Source organism: Antechinus flavipes, chromosome 4 (genome assembly GCF_016432865.1).
Source record: "Antechinus flavipes isolate AdamAnt ecotype Samford, QLD, Australia chromosome 4, AdamAnt_v2, whole genome shotgun sequence".
Taxonomy (NCBI): domain Eukaryota; kingdom Metazoa; phylum Chordata; class Mammalia; order Dasyuromorphia; family Dasyuridae; genus Antechinus; species Antechinus flavipes.
In genome coordinates, this window is record NC_067401.1 from 180,016,430 (window position 1) to 180,034,863 (window position 18,434).

The window sequence follows — 18,434 nt, forward strand, 5'->3', positions numbered from 1 at the left end:
TTTGAGGTGTATATTCATGGTCCTGATCAATAAACTTCAAAGAGTTCATATTCAAGACTCTCTGCCTGGCTCTGGTAAAAGTTACACCCTTCATCTCACTACAAGAGCTAGACTCGAACAGAAAATGATACAGGATTAATTTGTAATTTTCTCACCAAAGAATTCGAAAACAAGAGAAGTATCTTCTTTTTTATTTCTTAGAAAAAAAATTATGTTAATGATCTATTTCTACACTGACATAATATGTTGACTATTTTTCATTTGCTAAACCAGTACCTGTGATTTTTATTTCAAACAAAAGTGTGAGGAATAACTTTTTAAAATTAGTAAAATAGCCATCTTTAAGTAAAAAGTAACTTAACTTGATTTTTTTGGGATAGGTATAAAAGTTTCAGCTTAATGATAATTTATAGCACTAACTGTGAATATAAGATTTTAGTGGACATAACAGGTAAGCTTTAAGTTCTATATTTGGTTCAGTTTAACTAGGGAGTAGAGGAGGAAAGAAAGATTTAAAGGAAGAGAGGGCAAATTAGAGAATTAAGAGAGAGAAACAAGATGCATGAAAGAGGAATAGAGATGGCGATATATGGACACAGGATGAGTTATAGAATGTTATCATTTTTTCACTGTCCTCTGATTTTTTATTGTTAGCTGTTTATGGCTGTTCAGGTATTCTTTAAAACCATCAGAGGTTCTGTTCAGAATTGAGATGGCTGTAGCATTCTGTTTCTTGAGTTGCCCTGATAGCTGGATGAAATAATGCTGAGTGGCTAGGTTCCTCAATATTAATTTTAAACTATATTCAAAATGATTAGCTCTGTGACCTTGGATAAGTCTTCAATTTCTGCAAATTGATTAGCAGATTAGATTAACATCTGCAAAATGGTGATAATAGTACTTGCCTCCCAGGATTATTATTAAATGAGAAAATATAAATGTGTATTTCCTTTTTTTTTTCCCCTTAAATTATATAAATAATCAAAGAAGGTGAGCACAGTGTGAAAGGTTGAGCTTGAAATCTAGAATTACAGAGTTCAAGTTCTGCCTTTGACATATATTACTTTGTAATCTTGGGTGTTATTTAGCTTTTCAGTGCTTTGGGTTATTTTATATTATATAATTTATGGGTGAGTTGTAGACCAGCCACATTGGGATGAATTTCTATACTAAGAGTTCTGTACTCTAAAAATGAGGAAATTATAGTTCTGAGAAAAATTATTGTAGTAAACGAGGAAGGAAACTTATTTAATTCTTTGAAAGTGAGTGACTTTAGTATTTAACTTATTTTTTTCCACATGATTTCTCAAGAGTTTGAAGTAGACTCATAATATATAGAGCTATTTGTAATGTCCTGTGCACTAGTATTCCTTAGAGTAGTTCTAAAGAAACAGTGTAGCAAAAAATGAACATATTTCCATGAAGTTTCTTTGATTTTGGTGAAATAATCAGGTATATGAAAGTTTTAAGTTACAAAAAAACCAGGACTAAGGGGCAAATAAATCAGTCCCTCTTTCTAAATATTTTGTTCTGTTTTTCTGTATTTCAGTGATCCGTGCCTCATCAAGTTAATTCTTTTTCCATATTCCACATTCCACATTATATGTGCTTATCTTTTTATTTCTATTTTAAAGTAGTGATGTTACTCTCTTTATTCCTTGATCTGTGGTAGTGAGGGTTGGTTGTGGGAAGGCTGGGTCATTTTAAAAGTGTGCTGGAGCCAGCTAAAATCAGCTTACGGACCCTACCCTCTTTGTTGAAATTTTGGTGTGAACATTTTTATCTTGTAAATCAGAAATTGACTAAAACCAGAAATCAGGACTTGATTTGTTTTGTTGATTGTCTAGGCTTAAGAAAGTGATGGAGAAAATGTAAATTATTCAGATTAAATTTAAAAATGTATCATTAGGACATTTTTTGTTTTGTAAATGTTTATTAGCATACACTCTTGAGTCAGCTCACAGTATACCAGGAGCAAGGTGGTTATGAATAGAGAAAAAAACAAAATAAAAATTACTTTGGCTACTAGTAGTGTGTAGAGCCAGTTAAAGTGAGATATATTTTCTCTTTCACCTTCCCTACTATAGATTTTGTGATGTAACTCCACTTGGAGTGAGAAGTTGCCAGAAGTTTCTTGTGTAAAATTCTCACATTTTCTCACATCCTCATCCATTAAGTCGAAAGGAGCCACTACAGTGCATCTAGTTCCAACTATTAGTTCCAGTTATGCACTATTTACAGTGTATAAAGTTTCCTCATTACTACTTTGCTACTTGTAAAGGGCCTAATGTTCCTCTATTTATTTGGAGGATGCTCATATATGTATATATACACATACATACATGTACATATACATACATACTTATATGTATGTACCTATATACTCATATGTAGGTAACATATTTAAGAAACATAAACCACATCATAATTTAGAGTATTTGTAAAAAATTTCTATTTAGATTAGCTATTAAGAGGAACATTATGAAAACATCTTAGACATGTCTTTATGTACCATATATATATACACCTATATACATTTCTCTACAAATATCAGAAGCTTCTTTGTAGGGACAGTGCCACTTCTAATTAATTTTCCTTTTTAATGGTCTTTTTGTGCCCTATAAAATATTTCAAATAAAAAAGATGAACTAAACACAAAATTTTTAAAAATTCGAAAAAGAAGGGGGAAAAATACACTATCATGAGCTCAGCAAAACATGAGGAAGTATTCAAACTATATAACAATAAATTTCCATTTCAAGAAAGCTTAGATAATAATAGTAGAGATAATATTATGAATGTCCATCTTTTCTTTGCTTCCTTGAAGGTTATTCTTTTGTTCTTTGCTGTGCATTTTTTACTTTATTCTTTTTTTCTTTCAATCCCTCCTCCCCCTCACCTCCTCAAGTAAGTTACAGTTAAGCACAGAAATATTTATGTATATACATATATACATACACAAATACATTCACACTCACATACACATATACATATATCTTCATTTACCTATACATGCCCACATTTACTCAGATGCATACATATGTATATCTATGTTTATATTTTATATTATATATATATTACATAAAATATATATATTTTACATAAAATATATATAATATATACATTTACCCATATGTGCATTTGAAGCAATATTAATATGGATGACATCATGTAGATTTCTTTTTCTTCTTGCTCTTGATTTGCTCTTGATCCTTGTTATAGTGTTTGTGTATATCTCTTTTTTCCTATCCCTGCTAACTCTTACACTTTAATTTTGCTCCTTAATTTGTCTTGGTATTACTTGACCTCTTCCCATTCTTTTCTTCCCTCTTTATTCCATTCCCTTTAATCTATATGCCTTATCCCACTCCTGTTTATCTAAACATCCTTCTGTACTCCACCTTATCCTGTGCCACCCTTCCCCCCTTATTCCTTTTTATTAATCTACATATCTTGTCCCATTGCCATAAATCTATGCATTCTTCTACACCTCACCTTAGTCTGTTCCCTTCTTTATTTCTTCATAAATTTTGGAGGGAGATATACCCTTAATGGGATATGCATGGCATTGTGTAGCGTTCCCTATTTAACTCATTACCAATGTGAGTAGGTTTTCCGAACTATGAGCCCTTCTCCATCTTCTAATAGCTGTGTCTTTTTTTCTTCAGCACCTCATTTTTATAACACAATTACTGTTTTTACCTTTTCCCAGATAGTTTTGTTTTTTAGAATCAGATCATACTCAACTCTGCCTCATTCTTTCTTTTGAGGGGGGTGCCTAGTTACTAGTATTAATCCTGAACATAAGATATACATTTTCATGTAAAAATCATAAAAGATTTAAATGTCCATGTTGAGTTTTTTGAAATTACTCTTTTATATTGGTTCTTACATGTTAAATTTTTCCAGATTTTGGTTGAGATAAATTCTGAAAATCTGCAAGTTTGTTGAATGTCCATTTTTTTTTCCATTCAGTATTATGGGTAATCTTACTGGATATGATATTTTTGGCAGTAGGCCTAGTTCTTTTGATGTATGGTATATATTCTTCCAGGACCTGCAGTCATTTATTGTGACTTCTGACAAATCCTGTACAGTTCTAATTATAGTGACAGCATATTGTTTATTTTCTTTCTTGCAAGTTTTCTTTTTGAGATTTTTTTCCCCAAAAATTTGACATTAATATTACCATGTGTTTTCCACAAAGGACCTTCTTGAGGTGGTAATTGGTGGATTTTTTTTTTTTTTTTTCTATTTCTGTTCTCCCCTCATATTCTTTTCCCCCAGGAAGTTTTTCTTGGGTTATTTCTTGCATTATTGTATCATGGTTCTTTTTTGTTTTTGGTCACAGCTTTCAGGTAGTCCAGTTATATTTTCTCTTCTTGATCTGTTCTCCAGATCTTTTGTTCACACTCTGTTGCATTTTTTCATTCTTTATATTTTGTTTTGTTATTTCTTTCTCTCGTAGCTTCACTGGCTTCCCCTTGTCCAGTTCTAATTTTCAAATAATTATTTTCTTCTTTAAGATTCTGTCTCTCCTTTTCTAGTTGGTTAACTTTTTCTTTCATAATACTATTTTACTTGGTTCTTATTTTCTTTTTTAGTTTTTTCTCAATATCTCTCATGTGATATTTAAAGTTTCGTTTATGTTTGTCTACAATTCTTTCTGAACAAAAAAAATTTAACATTGTTATTCTTTGGGTAGAAGAGGCTTTTTTACTTAAGTGTCCTCTGAAGATGAACCCCAGTCTTCACTATGTTCATAGTAAGTTTCTATAGTTGGACTCTTTTTTTAATGAGAAATATTATTATAATACTAATTATACTATTATACACTTGTGGGCTGGGTGATAGTTTCACTTTAGCTCTCCTCTCTGACCTGGAACCCCAAACCAAAAGCTGCACCCTCCAGCAAGTGCTTGTAGCCAAAAGAATCCCTGCCTTGCTGCTTCTGCCCTAAATTGGTTCCTTTTTGCCCAGGGCCATGTCTCAGCAGCGTAGCTAGGCTTGATGTTCTTAATTAATAGATTAAGAACTTTTTACTTAGTCTTCCCAAATCAGACTCCCCAATTCTGATTCTCCAACCTGTCCTGGAGGTGAAAGTTCCTGTTGTTCCTGCTGGGGTTGGAACCAAGCTAGCCCCAGGGTTTCTCACTTGCAGTTTCTGTGGACTAGATTGGAGGTGTTTATACTTCACTCTGGTTAATCCTGGGCTGAAGGTCTTTCTTTGAATCCTCTCTAGTTGTCCCTATTCTGCTTCAAGTCCTCTTTGTTTCACACCAGTCTAGGTTCACCCTGAGGGCAATTGTTCTGTTTGTGAGGGAAATCTGGAGAGTTTGAAATTTTCTGATTTATTCTGTCATCTTCCCAGAATCCAGAATCCTCCCTCCCCATAAGATCTTTTTTGTTTGTTTGTTTATATAACCACATATATAATTTACACATATACACATACATACAAATATATCCACGAGGGATTATATATGTTTGTATATACAGCCACATATATTATATTTTACACTTACAAAATGGGCACTGATGAAGCATATATATCATATGTATATATACACACATATATACATATATACACATATATTTGTGTATAGCTATGCATATATTCTAAATATACTTTTTCATCCCCTTGTGCCTTGACGCAGAAAGTCTTTTAGATCACTATATGGTTGAATGCGTCCCATTGCACTAAATAAGAAAAGAATATAAACTATACATAAGACCCTCCAAAAGTTTTTATTTTAAAAATATTATGGAAAGGTAAAAGGTTGTTTATGCCTTTTCTAGATTAAATTCTGAGATATACTGAGATAGGACAGGGCCTCCAGTAGCACTTGATGCAAGAGAGTTTTCTCCTTGCCTCATCATTTCTCATTGGCTCCCATAGGTTCTTTATGGTACCTTAGTTGACATTAGCTGTGAGGTGGTCAATTAAATGCAGCTTGTTTACTTTCCTGAGGGTCAGGCCAATCACAATCTTTTTCTTTTTTTTTTTTTTTTTTTTTTTGAGTGGGTTGGGGAGGAGACATTTATTTGGTCACTCCAAATACAGCATTTGGAGGCACAGGAGTCAAGGGCATATTACAGTGTGCCTGACCATGGGAAGCACAATGGCAAGTGAAAAGAACATCGACTCTGAAGATAGAGGACTTGAATGAAACAGTGCAGTGTATCCTTAAATTTCTCATCTTTGTTGAAGTAGTTGTAGGAGGATACTTTACTATGCTGTCTAGTTTCTCCTTTTTCTACTTCTCTTGATTCCTGTTGTTGGAGGTCAAATTTTTTGTTTAAGTCTGGTTTTTTCCTTAGAAACAGATGGAATTCCTCTATTTCATGAAATGTCCATCTTCTTCCGTGGAAAAAAAATACTCAGCTTAGCTCCCCATAAAATCTTAAAAAGAAGAAAAGAAAAAGCAGTCCTGCTTTATCTGTATCATTGATGTTTTGCCAAAGACTCTGGGTTTTTCTGTTCCTAATAAAGGAGACTCTCAGAATAATAATAGGTCCTTTTTGACCAACTTAGTCTTTTTGGTCACTTTCTTAAGGCTTAGTCTTGTAACCAAATTAATTTTATAGGTTCTTTTTTCTATTTATTTATTATTTATGCTTCCTCCTAAACAGAGTCCAAAACTTAATCTGGTTTAGCCTGGACATTATTTACTCTGGTCCCTTCAGATATTTCTTCCCAGATATTTCAAGAGGATATGTTAACTTTCTTATTCTCTTCTTCTTCTCACAGATGGCTGTTCTAGCCTCTTCATCCCAAAGTTTCACTTCTATACCCCTTTCTTATCTTTTGCATTGCAAATACATGTAAGAGTTCTGTGCCCATTCTTCCATTTCCCCTAGACAAATATAACTTGTTAACTGATCAGAAACTGGGAACTGGAAATGTGCAAAACACATAAAATCATGGCAAGGGGGAGCAAATATGGACTTTAAAAAAAAATTTGAGTCATATAAGCTGTGCAGATCCAGGAGAAAACCTCAAATTCTTAACTTTCCTGAGGGCCCATAACCCTGGATTGTCACCATAAATTGAAATACTGTATAGCTTTATGGAAAATAGAGGAGAATGTTATCTCTTATAGCCCATGCTTGCATACCTTGGTATGCCTGTCATGAGAGGAACATGGTAGTACTATAAGTCTGAAGGACTGTGTAAGTCCCAAGTGGAAGACAGGCTTAATATAGAATAAAAGCTTAATATAGAAGGAAAATGGAATTGTCTTGAATCTTTATGGGCTTAGGTTTGAATCCTTGTATTTTCTTTTCTTTTTTTTTTTTTTTTTTTTTTTTTGGTTGAGCCCAGGACTTTATATCCCTTGTTAGGGAATTTCCTTCTATGTTCAGGAGATAACTGAAGAATTTAATTACTTTCTGACACTTAACTGACCAGGTACACATATAATGGTCCACAAGACTCCCTTCTCTGGGTCTTTAGGAAGTTTACTTTAGACATTAAGATTGAAAAATTAAATAGTCAGTACATCAGACCCTCAGTTAAGGAAATACATAGTGTTTAGTTTTCTCTCTTAATTTGCATCTATTGAACTCTTTGTAGTTGAAGTTACCATAAGCTTCTGGGTAATAAAGCAGCAGATTGTATTGTAGTATTTATTAATAGACATAACACCAGCAGCGAAATTTTTTGGGAAAAAATATTTTCTTTTAGTCCTTGAGGAGGTATATACAGCTAATGCCATCAAACTATTCTAATCTAAGAAGCCTATAGAGTCTTCTTTGATATTACTGTTCTCTACTACAGTTCAATTCTGCCCTTTCTGTCTCCTTTTGCAGGTTGCCCTTTGGTTATTGGTTCTTTCCATTTCAGCTCTAGTTATAACCTACTCTTCTTTCTGTTTCCAAAGTTTCATAGTCTTTGTTCTAGTTCTGAGAGATTCTCAGACATAACCAAGTCTCTCACAAGTGGCTTTGATTCAGAGATAGATAGGCCCTGTTTGCTTTCAGTTCTGAAATGCAATTAATAAATGCAGTCAATAAATGCTCTTAACAATGTAATTATTTTTTAAAATGAGGTAATCAACAGATACCTGTAGTCTACATGGATTAAATAAAACCTGCTTTCCATTTTTTGTTTGTTTGTTTATCTGAGTTTTTACATGGGTGAACAGTTATTTTTATATTTTTTTAAAATGTTGCTTGTGGGGGAAGAGCATTAAATACACAATTATTTAAGTTTTAAAGCCCTTTGTAAACTGTCACCTTTTGTCTTTTTGTCAATGAGTGAAATAGTTTCTCTCTTAAGCAACCCATTCTTGTGGAGGAAATACCATGCAAACATATCTATAAATAAACTTAGTTACAAGGTAAATTTGAAATAACTTAGGGGATACACTAGAATTGAGGTGGAGTGGGCAAGAACTATAGAAGATAAGATATTATCTGTAACTTGAAGAGATCCAACAAATCTAGGGAATAAAAATGAGGAAGAGCTTTTCATTTATTGGAGATAGCTAGTGGAAATGAACATTAAGAAAATGATTGTTTTATGTGAAAAAAAGCAAGGAAGCCAGTATTGTTGAATTGCAGAGTTTGTGTGTGAGTGGGTAATGTGTGCAAACTGGGAACAAAGGAAAAAAGTCAGGTAATAAAGGTTTTGATTGCTAGAAGATTTTTTTATATTTGTTCTTGGAAGTGATAGGAGTTTGGGATGGGGGTGGAATTGACATAGTCAGACCTGTGCTTTTGGGACATCATTTTGGCTGTTGAGTAGATGATGGACTAGCGTGGAATGACTTAATGGCAGGGAGATTAAGCAACAAAGCTGTTGCAGTAGTCCAAGTAGGAAGTGATAAGAACCTGCAATAGGGTGTTTATTAGTGTCAGAGGAGCGAAAAGGGCATAAATGAGACATGTCACAAAGATAAAAATCAACTCACCTTAGCAGCAGATTGGATAAGGGTGATGAAAAAGAATAGGGAGTTAAAAATGACACTAAATTTGGGAGCCTGAGGCACTGGAAACATGGTAGTATGCTTGTGAAAAAGTAAAATTTAAAAGGGAGGAGAATTTTTGGGGAAAGTTCACCTTTGGGTTTGTTGAGTTTAAGACATCTGTTTGAGATGTCCAATTAGTTAGAGATGGAAGAATGGAGATCAGCAGAGTGGTTAGAACAAGATAGATATGTGGGGAGCCCAGCTGTAAGTTCTCTGGAAGATGGAAACAAAATAAAATCTCTTGGAGGACTTCAGGAGACATGCCACGGTCTCTTCCTTAGCTGATATTTTATATCAGAGCTCCCCTGGATTATTTACTGAAAAGTATGATAGTTGACATGATCTCAGTGCATAGTGAAACAGGACCCCTCTAAAGGAAAAACAAAAAAACAGGATGTGCTTTGTCTAATAGAATAAGGAAATGTCTTGGGTTGGTTATACTTTCTGTGGTTTCCTGGCATTTATGTAATGTATAACAGAAAAACATGTTTATGTTGGGATATAAAAGGAGACAACTAGATGCCTCCTGAAGTCAGGAAGATCTGAATTCAAAACCGGCCTCAGACACTTAATACTTTTTAGCTGTGTGACCCTGGGCAAATCACTTAACCTCAACTGACTGAGCAAAAACAAACAAACAAATAAATAAATACAGAAAAACTTAAAAAAAAGAAATAAAGTCAGTCCCATGCTTTAAGCTTGAGCTTACCTGACCCCATTCATTTCACTCGCTATTTCATCCTGCACTTTGTGCCAGTTGCTGGCATAAGTAGAATTAAGGATAATCAGTATAGAGATGATAATTCATAACAAGTAATGTCCCATGACAAAGCCCTGTGGCACTATGGGGCTCTTCCTGGGTTTGTCTTAGATGAAGATTCAGCAAAGGATATCAAGGAAGAATGTTCAAATAAGTAGGAAGTAGGAGAGAACAGATTCACAAAAACCTAGAGAAGAGAGTATGGAGGAAAAGAGGTGATCAATAGTGTCAAAGAGTGCAGAAAGTTCTAGAAAAAAGTGGATTTTAAAAAGATAATAGATTTTACAATTAAAAAATAAAAAGTCATTAGGAACTTTATAACTTCATTTGAATGATGAAATAAGGAAGCTGTACTGTGAAGAATAAAAAAGAGATTGAGAGAAAAGAAAAAGGTAAGAGCCCTCAAAAGAAGTTTAGTCACAAAAGGAAGGAGAGATATTGGAGAAGGATGAATCAAGTAAAGTTATTTTGAAGATGGTCATTCAGTAGAATGCATTCAGTAGACAGGAGAGATTCAAAATAAGAGAGTGAAAGTGCAAGAGAACACTGAATAGAATTTCCTGTACATCTAGAGGGGTTTGTTTTGGCAAGGAAAAGGAAAACAGAAGAGATAGTGAAAGAAAGCATCTAAATGATGTGAAATAAGGAAGAGGGGAAAAGAGGGAGCTTTTGAGGAGTGACTTTTTTTTCTTTTTTTTCTTTCTTTTTTTATTATAGCTTTTTATTTACAAATTATATGCATGGGTAATTTTATAGTGTTGACAATTGTGAAACCTTTTATTCCAATTTTTCCCCTCCTTACCCCATCTCCTCCCCCAGATGGTAGGTTGACCAATACATGTTAAATATGTTAAAAATATAAATTAAATACAATATAAGTATACATGTCCAAACAGTTATTTTGCTGTACAAAAAGAATCGGACTTTAAAATAGTATACTGTTAGCCTGTGAAGGAAATTTTTAAAAATGCAGGCAGACAAAAATATAGGGATTGGGAATTCTATGTAATGGTTCATTGACTTTTTTTTTTTCATTAAGATAATCAGGGTCAAAGCCGAGAGGGTTGGGGGAAAGGAAAAAGGAAAAAGAGGTTTGAGAAAGGATGAAAATGTTTGGAAAAGCCATGCAATTAGGGAGGTATAAAGTGATTTCCTTGTAGCAATGAGCACTATACATAAATTTGTAGCAGATCCAATCAGCTCAATTTCAGTTTTTTCCAGTTTTATTGGATTGCATATGTATAGGAGTGATAGCAGGATTGAAGCTTATCAGGGCTAGAGTGACAGTAGGGAAAATGGGGCAAGGGATTCATGAGAAGAGAATTGTATAAAGCTGAACAAGTTCACTGAAGTTGTCAATATCTGGAAGGGAAGAAAGTGTGCCTAATTCAGGGCTAGCTAATTGTCTAAGCCAGATCAGGTAAATGACACTGTGAATGGAGTATTAGGCCTGTAATCAGGAAGACTTGAAATCTGATCTCAGATAATGAAAAGTTATATGATCCTGCACAAGTCACTTAACACTATTGGCCTTAATTCCCTCATCTTTAAAATAAGCTAGAGAATTTGCCAAGAAAATCCAAATGGGGTCATAAAGAGTCAGATACAACTAAAACAACTGAAGAATAATAAAGAGAGTTACTCCTATATATAATGTATAATCAGCTTTAGGATAGCTATTGATTTTTTCCAAACCAAGGAAATGTTAGCTACAAAAGACTCTTACTTAACAGACTTAATTAAGATAAGCAACAGTCTAGTGATATAACTGAAATTATATGCCATGTGACTGAAGCACCTGAAGAATTAGAAAAGTCATGCGTTGGAAGTGAATTAAGGGGTCTAGTGATCAGAGGTTACAGTGAAATCAGAAGATGTGGCTTGAATAAAGTTACCAAGCATCAATAATAAAGTTTTCAAGTTCTTGAATGTAGAATTTGTTCTTGATGGCAAGATCAAGTATATGACTATCTCTTGTATAGCAGAGATATCATGGAGATATAGGTTATAAGAAATGAACAAGTGGAGAATCTGTAGTAATGCTAAGTGTTTCAAAGAATATCATTATGTAAGCAGTATGTGGGCAGGGGTTGAGAAAGAGAGAGACTGTGAATTAGGTCCTGATCTCATTGAGGAAAAAAGGGGTGGTATAATCTACAGTAGACCAGTAAACCCGAATTTTTATTGGATGGTAGATACAGGTTTAGTGAACCTCAAAGGAGGATAATGATGAAGGTAAAGGGAATGCTTTGAAATTCAAATGAAGAGTTAAAAGTATTCCACTTCCTCATCTTGGCTTATAAGTCCAGAGGAATATAAGTAAGTGAAGCTCCAACCAGTGGTGACAAGGGATGTCAGCCTGCCATTTCATAAGAAGAGCACCAAAGCTCAGTAAGAGCCAGAAGATGAAGCAAATGGAAAAGGAAAAGATGAAAATGTTTATTACCTTAGTGTGTGTATTTTAAAGAGCACAATGCAAAGTATGATATTGAATATTGAATAAAAAGGGGGAATATTCAAGGGGTAGGGGAATAAGGGAGTGGGCAATAAGTGATAGGTAACAGATGACTGGAGGTTCAGGATCTCTGTTGTTGGAAGGGTATGACTGAATAGGAATTTGTTAATCAATGCTAGATGGGTTCAGAGAAGGGTTATTAATCTCTCTAGGGGATTTGGCTTCAGAAAGAACAAACAATAACAAATGTCCTCAGTAATAGACAGTTCAGGAGAGGGTACCAGTGGGGGAATAATGTTAATGGAGTAATGTTTCTGCCCCTGTCCCTGTAGATTAGCAGGGGAGATGATATAGTTATTTGCATATTTTCTTCACTATTAGAAATTAGAATGTGAACACTATCTTATTTAAATACATATAGAAATATATATCATATACATATTTGTGGGGGGTGGATGTGTGAAAAGAAATTTAAATTATTAAATTTAAATTAGGCACACAACTAGTAGGTGCCTAATGCTAGATGGCTTCCTGACACCAGGGTTACCACTCTACCAACTGTATCACCCAATTTCCCCGCTCCCTCCTAGAATTAAATGCTTGTTTTCTTCATGATTAGAATGTGACTACCTCAGGGCAAGGTTTCTTGAGTTTTTTTTTTTTTTTTTTTTTACAAGATATATGCATGGATAATTTTTCAGCATTGACAATTGCAAAACCTTTTGTTCCAATTTTTCCCCTCCTTCCCTCCACTCCCTCCCCAAGATGGCAGGTAGACCAATACATGTTAAATATGTTAAACTATATGTTAAATACAATATATGTGTACATATTCATAAAATTATTTTGTTGCACAAGAAGAATCGGACTTTGAATAATGTACAATTAACCTGTGAAAGAAATAAAAAATGCAGGTGGACAAAAATAGAGGGATTGGGAATGTTATGTAGTGGTTCACAGTCATTTTCCAGAGTTCTTTCGCTGGGTGTAGCTGGTTCAATTCATTATTGAACAAATGGAACTGATTTGGTTCATCTTATTGTTGAAGAGAGTCACGCCCATCAGAATATAGTATTGTTGTTGAAGTATATAATGATCTGGTCCTGCTCATTTCACTCATCATTAGTTCATGTAAGTCTCTCTAGGCCTTTCTGAAATCATCCTATTGGTCATTTCTTACCGAACAATAATATTCCATAACATTCATATACCACAATTTATTCAGCCATTCTCCAATTGATGGGCATCCACTCAGTTTCCAGTTTTTGGCCATTACAAAGAGAGCTGCCACAAATATTTTTGCACACACAGATCCCTTTCCCTTCTTTAAGATCTCTTTGGGATATAAGCCCGGTAGTAACACTGATAGATCAAAGGGTATGACCAGCTTGATAACTTTTTGAGCATTGAGATTGAGTTCCAAATCACTCTTCAGAATAGTTAGATGTATTCACAATTCTACCAATGTAGGAGTGTCCTAGTTTTCCCACATCCCCTTCAACATTCAGCATTATCTTTTCCTGTCATCCTAGCCATATAATAAAGCTTAATAAATGCTTGTGGAGACCAAAGAAATTTTTAGATGAAAACCTCAAAGATTGATTCTACTTAGTGAGATTCTACAGCTTTAGGTTCTGAGCCATACCTTGAGTTTTTACGCATAGGTTTTTTGGCATTAACATTGTATTCTCAATGAAAGGTAAGTATTTTTTTTATGATAACTTACTTTATTTTTTTTTCTTTTTTTTTTTAATTTTTATTTAATAATTACTTTATATTGACACTCGTTTCTGTTCCGATTTTTTTTTTCCCTCCCTCCCTCCACCCCCTCCCCTAGATGGCAAGCAGTCCTTTATATGTTGGATATGTTGCAGTATATCCTAGATACAATATATGTTTTCAGAACCGAACAGTTCTCTTGTTGCATAGGGAGAATTGGATTCAGAAGGTATAAATAACCCGGGAAGAAAAACAAAAATGCAGATAGTTCACATTCGTTTCCCAGTGTTCTTTCTTTGGGTGTAGCTGCTTTTGTCCGTCATTTATCAATTGAAACTCAGTTAGGTCTCTTTGTCAAAGAAATCCACTTCCATCAAAATATGTCCTCATACAATATCGTTGTCCAAGTGTATAATGATCTCCTGGTTCTGCTCATTTCACTTAGCATCAGTGATAACTTACTTTAAATAAACTTTAGGGATTCCTGCACAGTGAATTAGGTTGGACTTCAGAAATAACCTTTTGATTATATAAAGTCACTTATAACTTAATGTAATTATTGTGTTAATAAAATATTTCTGACATTTTAGTGATGATATGGGATGACCTGAAAAAGAAGACGGTTATTGAAATAGAATTTTCTACAGAAGTCAAAGCAGTCAAACTGCGACGAGACAGGTAGGCTTAGTATGCATTGAATGAAACATTTGTTTTTGTGAACAAAGCTGAAATTTTATTTATGCAGAAGGAAAAATTGTCAGAATTCTTGTTTTAGCTATTTATTAAATGTCCAGTTGTAGTTTAAGGCTCCAAAAAACTATATTTAAATTTCTTTACAATGGTATTTTATGGAAAGCACTGATAGAATTTTGGAGGACAGTAATTAATTATCTCTATTGTAATAAGTCTAAGAAATTGTTTCAGGTTAAGGATAATGAAAAATGTAAAGGTATTTATTGATAAGAGATTCTTGAATCTCACCAGTGAGTCAAAATTTAAGCAACAATAACCATGAATAATAAAATAATAGAGATAGAGTTTTCTAGATGTACTGAAGAACATACATGTTGAAATTTTGATTATTTATAAATTCCACTTTTTTCTTAAGCATTAGCTTATGTGTGAAATTAATAAGAAAATAAAAAAGAAAAATACCTATACAGTTTCTTTCTTTTTTAAATGGGGTAGCAAAGGTATTAAGTTAATTACTGTACATGTTAACTTTTTTAAGGAACTATTTTACCTTTGTTACAGTGAAGGCAAATAATTGAATAGAGTAAAATAAATACAAATAAGTTTTGTTTAAAAAACTTACCAACTAATGGCTATTGTGATGATAGCTTTTAGTAAGCATTCAAAAGATATATGTGTATGTGTATATGTAAGAATTTAAAAGAAATATGCATGTGTACATGAGTTTAAAAGAAATATCATATATGCATCTGAATACATATGTGCTTTCTTTCTTTTTCCCTCATTTCATTTCTCTTTCCTTATATTACTATTGTCCTCCAAGATTACAGCTGAAAACTATGTAGGATTTTTCATGAAATAACCATAAATAAGACATAATTATATGTATAGGGATATCTGTATAGATATGTAATGTATATTACTATGCATATCTATATAGTTATGTACATATTTATTTAGATATGGACATCAAATATGTAGATATAACTATCTAACATACTTAAGTATATCTACATACAGAAACTTATAGGAGGGGCCTTCATAATTGAAGATGTGTTTATATAGACTTATATATATATATATTAATATATGTGTGTTTATATTTTGATATATTACAAATGTGTCTGTTCCTGTTAGGATTAATTATGGACAGAATTTTAAAGTAATTAAATGGCATTTAAAAAAATTTATCTGACTCAGATTTTTAATGAAGTCAGTTTATCTAGAAGAGTTGGTGAGATTTTATTCTAATTCAAAATTTAAAAAATTTTAATATATATTCTGTGTGGGTGGTATGTTTGAATTTGAAAGCTTGAAGCTCAAGAATTAACTCTTTGACTTGAGTTTAGTTATTGAAGAAGGTTTACTTTATTTTTCTCTCATGGTTTTTCCCTTTTGTTCTGATTATTCTCTCCCAACATGATTCATGAAGAAATGTGTATTAAAAAAGTTAATATATACATTAACCCGAAAAAAAATAAAACAATTATTTTAAAATTTTTTTGATGAAGAAATTACGTAATTTTTTTTGTTTCAGAATTGTGGTGGTTTTGGATTCAATGATTAAGGTTTTTACTTTTACACACAATCCTCATCAGTTGCACGTCTTTGAAACCTGCTACAATCCTAAAGGTAAGTTTTATGTGTTATGCAATGATATTGCCTTTTATAATTAGTTGAGAATTTGTATGCATTACTGTTTAACTATATTACTTTTCTACTCATTAAACTTTACTTACTCTTTGATACTTCCAGAATCCATTTTGTCCTCTGGCAAACAAAGCCCTCCTTAACTAAGGTTCTTGCTATCTTTCTAGCCTTCTTACATTGATCCATTTATACTGGCTTCCTTGCTTTTACCCATATATGACATTCCATCTACAGTCTACATAACTTTGCCTGGTCCAGATATTTCTCCTTACCAGAAATGCTCTCCCTTTTTATCCTGCCTCTTAATTTTTCCAATTTCCAAATTTCCAATATCCGTAATTCAGTTCATCACATAACTAAAGGGAGGCCCTTCACAGGGACTTTCCTCATACTAATGTCTTTTCCCTTGAGTTATTTTACTGTTGTGTCCCCCATGGTTTTGAAACATGTTTTCATATAGTTGATTGGATTTTTTTCCCCTTAGAACATTGCCCATTATCCTTTGACTATCAGTTTGGGGGAATAGCTCTTATTCTTATACATTTGTATATTTTTAAAGGAAGACTCTTATCATAGAAACTTGATATAGAGAATTTTAAAAAATTGATTATATATTTTCTTTTAAATTGGAACTTCATTGATTTTGTTTTTATAGAAATTTAAAATTCAGAATTCAAAATTAATTTTTTAAAAATCCTTTCCTCTAAAAGGTGTTTTTTTCTTGCTCCTCTGATTTGTTTGGGATGTTACCCTTTATGGCTAATTAATGTCATTTGAAACTTTTCTTATTATGTGTGAGTTAGTAGTTTTTTTTTTTTTTTGCCAGAACACTTTCCAGAACACATATTTTTTTGCCAGAACACTTTCCAGTTTTCCCAGCAGGTATTGTCAAATAATGAAGTCTTCCCAAGTAGTTGGCATCTTGGGTTTATCATATCCTAAGCTACTGTGTTTATTTTGTTTATCCTAATTTGTTTGGCTGATCAACTTTTGTCTTAAGTAGTATCAAATTATTTTGATGATTACAGCTTTGTGGGATTGTTTGAGATCTGCTATTTGTAGACTGCCTTTTAAAATTATTCCTGTAAGATTTTTTACCATTTATTTGTACTTTTTTTTTTTCTCACTCTGTATAGTAATCTTCTGTTGTTTTGAATGATATAGTACTGGATGAGTGAATTAATTTAGGTACTATTGTCTTTGTTATTATATTGAATTCTTCTACTCATAAAAATGAATATTTCTTCCATTATTTAGATCTGTCTTTATTTGTATAGTGTTGATAGTATTTTATTTTTCCAATGCAAAGATAATTTTCAGCATTTGTTTTGCAAGACTTTGTGCTTCAAATTTTTCTCCCTCTCTCTTAGTTCTAGCAAAAAAAAAAATACTAGCAAATTATCAAATAATAATAAGTTAAATATGTGCATTTCTTTTAAATGTATTTCCATATTTGTCGTGATGTGCAATAAAAATTAGACCAAAAAGAAAAAAAAACTAGAAAAAAAACAAACAAAAAATGAAAATTCTTTGTTGTGATCGATATTCTCTCTGGATGTGTGTGTGTGTATATATATATAAATCATTTATTTATAGCTAAGAAATAAAATAAAAACCAAATTCAAAGTAAAATAAAAACCAAATTCAAAATAAAATAAAAACCAAATTCAAATGGGGTATGAAGAGTTGGACATGGCTAAAACAAGTGAACAACAGAAGGGAGTAAAATATTAAAAAATTGAAAAAGTAGCAGGGGTCCAGGTTGTGAATTGTTTATAATACCAAACAAAGGAATTTGTTTGATTCTAGAGGTCAGTGGGAGCCATTGGAGTTTAAATTAAGGGGGTGACATGGCTGGATTTATGCTTCAGGAAAATCGTTTTAACAAATTAGTTGAAGATAGAGTGGGAAGAAACTTGAGGCAGGGAGACCAGTTAAAAGGAAAGAGATGATGAGGCCTTAAATTGTAGCTGTTTCAATGGAGAAAAGAGGGACATATGTAAGAGATTGGTAGAAAAGACTTATTGTTGTTAAGTTGTTTCAGTTGCATTTGATTATTTTTGACCCCATATGGAGTTTTCTTGAGGAAGATACTGGAGTGATTTTTGCTATATCCTTCTTCAACTCATTTTACAGATGAGGAACTGAAGCAAACACTGTCAAGTTACTTCCCGGGATTATGCTA

The 18,434-nt window shown here is 32.9% G+C and overlaps 1 protein-coding gene across 5 annotated transcripts in view; it reads left to right on the forward strand.

The window, feature by feature from the left end:
* The window catches only part of WDR45B (WD repeat domain 45B), a 141,291-nt gene that overhangs the window by 71,664 nt on the left and 51,193 nt on the right, over nucleotides 1–18,434 (forward strand). For 3 of the 5 annotated variants that reach the window (XM_051995648.1, XM_051995644.1, XM_051995646.1), the window contains exons 4-6: nucleotides 14,497–14,584; nucleotides 16,137–16,231; nucleotides 17,108–17,131. In XM_051995648.1, the coding sequence (XP_051851608.1) occupies nucleotides 14,497–14,584; nucleotides 16,137–16,231; nucleotides 17,108–17,131 (207 nt within the window). The remainder of the gene's footprint in view (nucleotides 1–14,496; nucleotides 14,585–16,136; nucleotides 16,232–17,107; nucleotides 17,132–18,434) is intronic. The other 2 variants (XM_051995645.1, XM_051995647.1) reach the window with 1 other exon arrangement.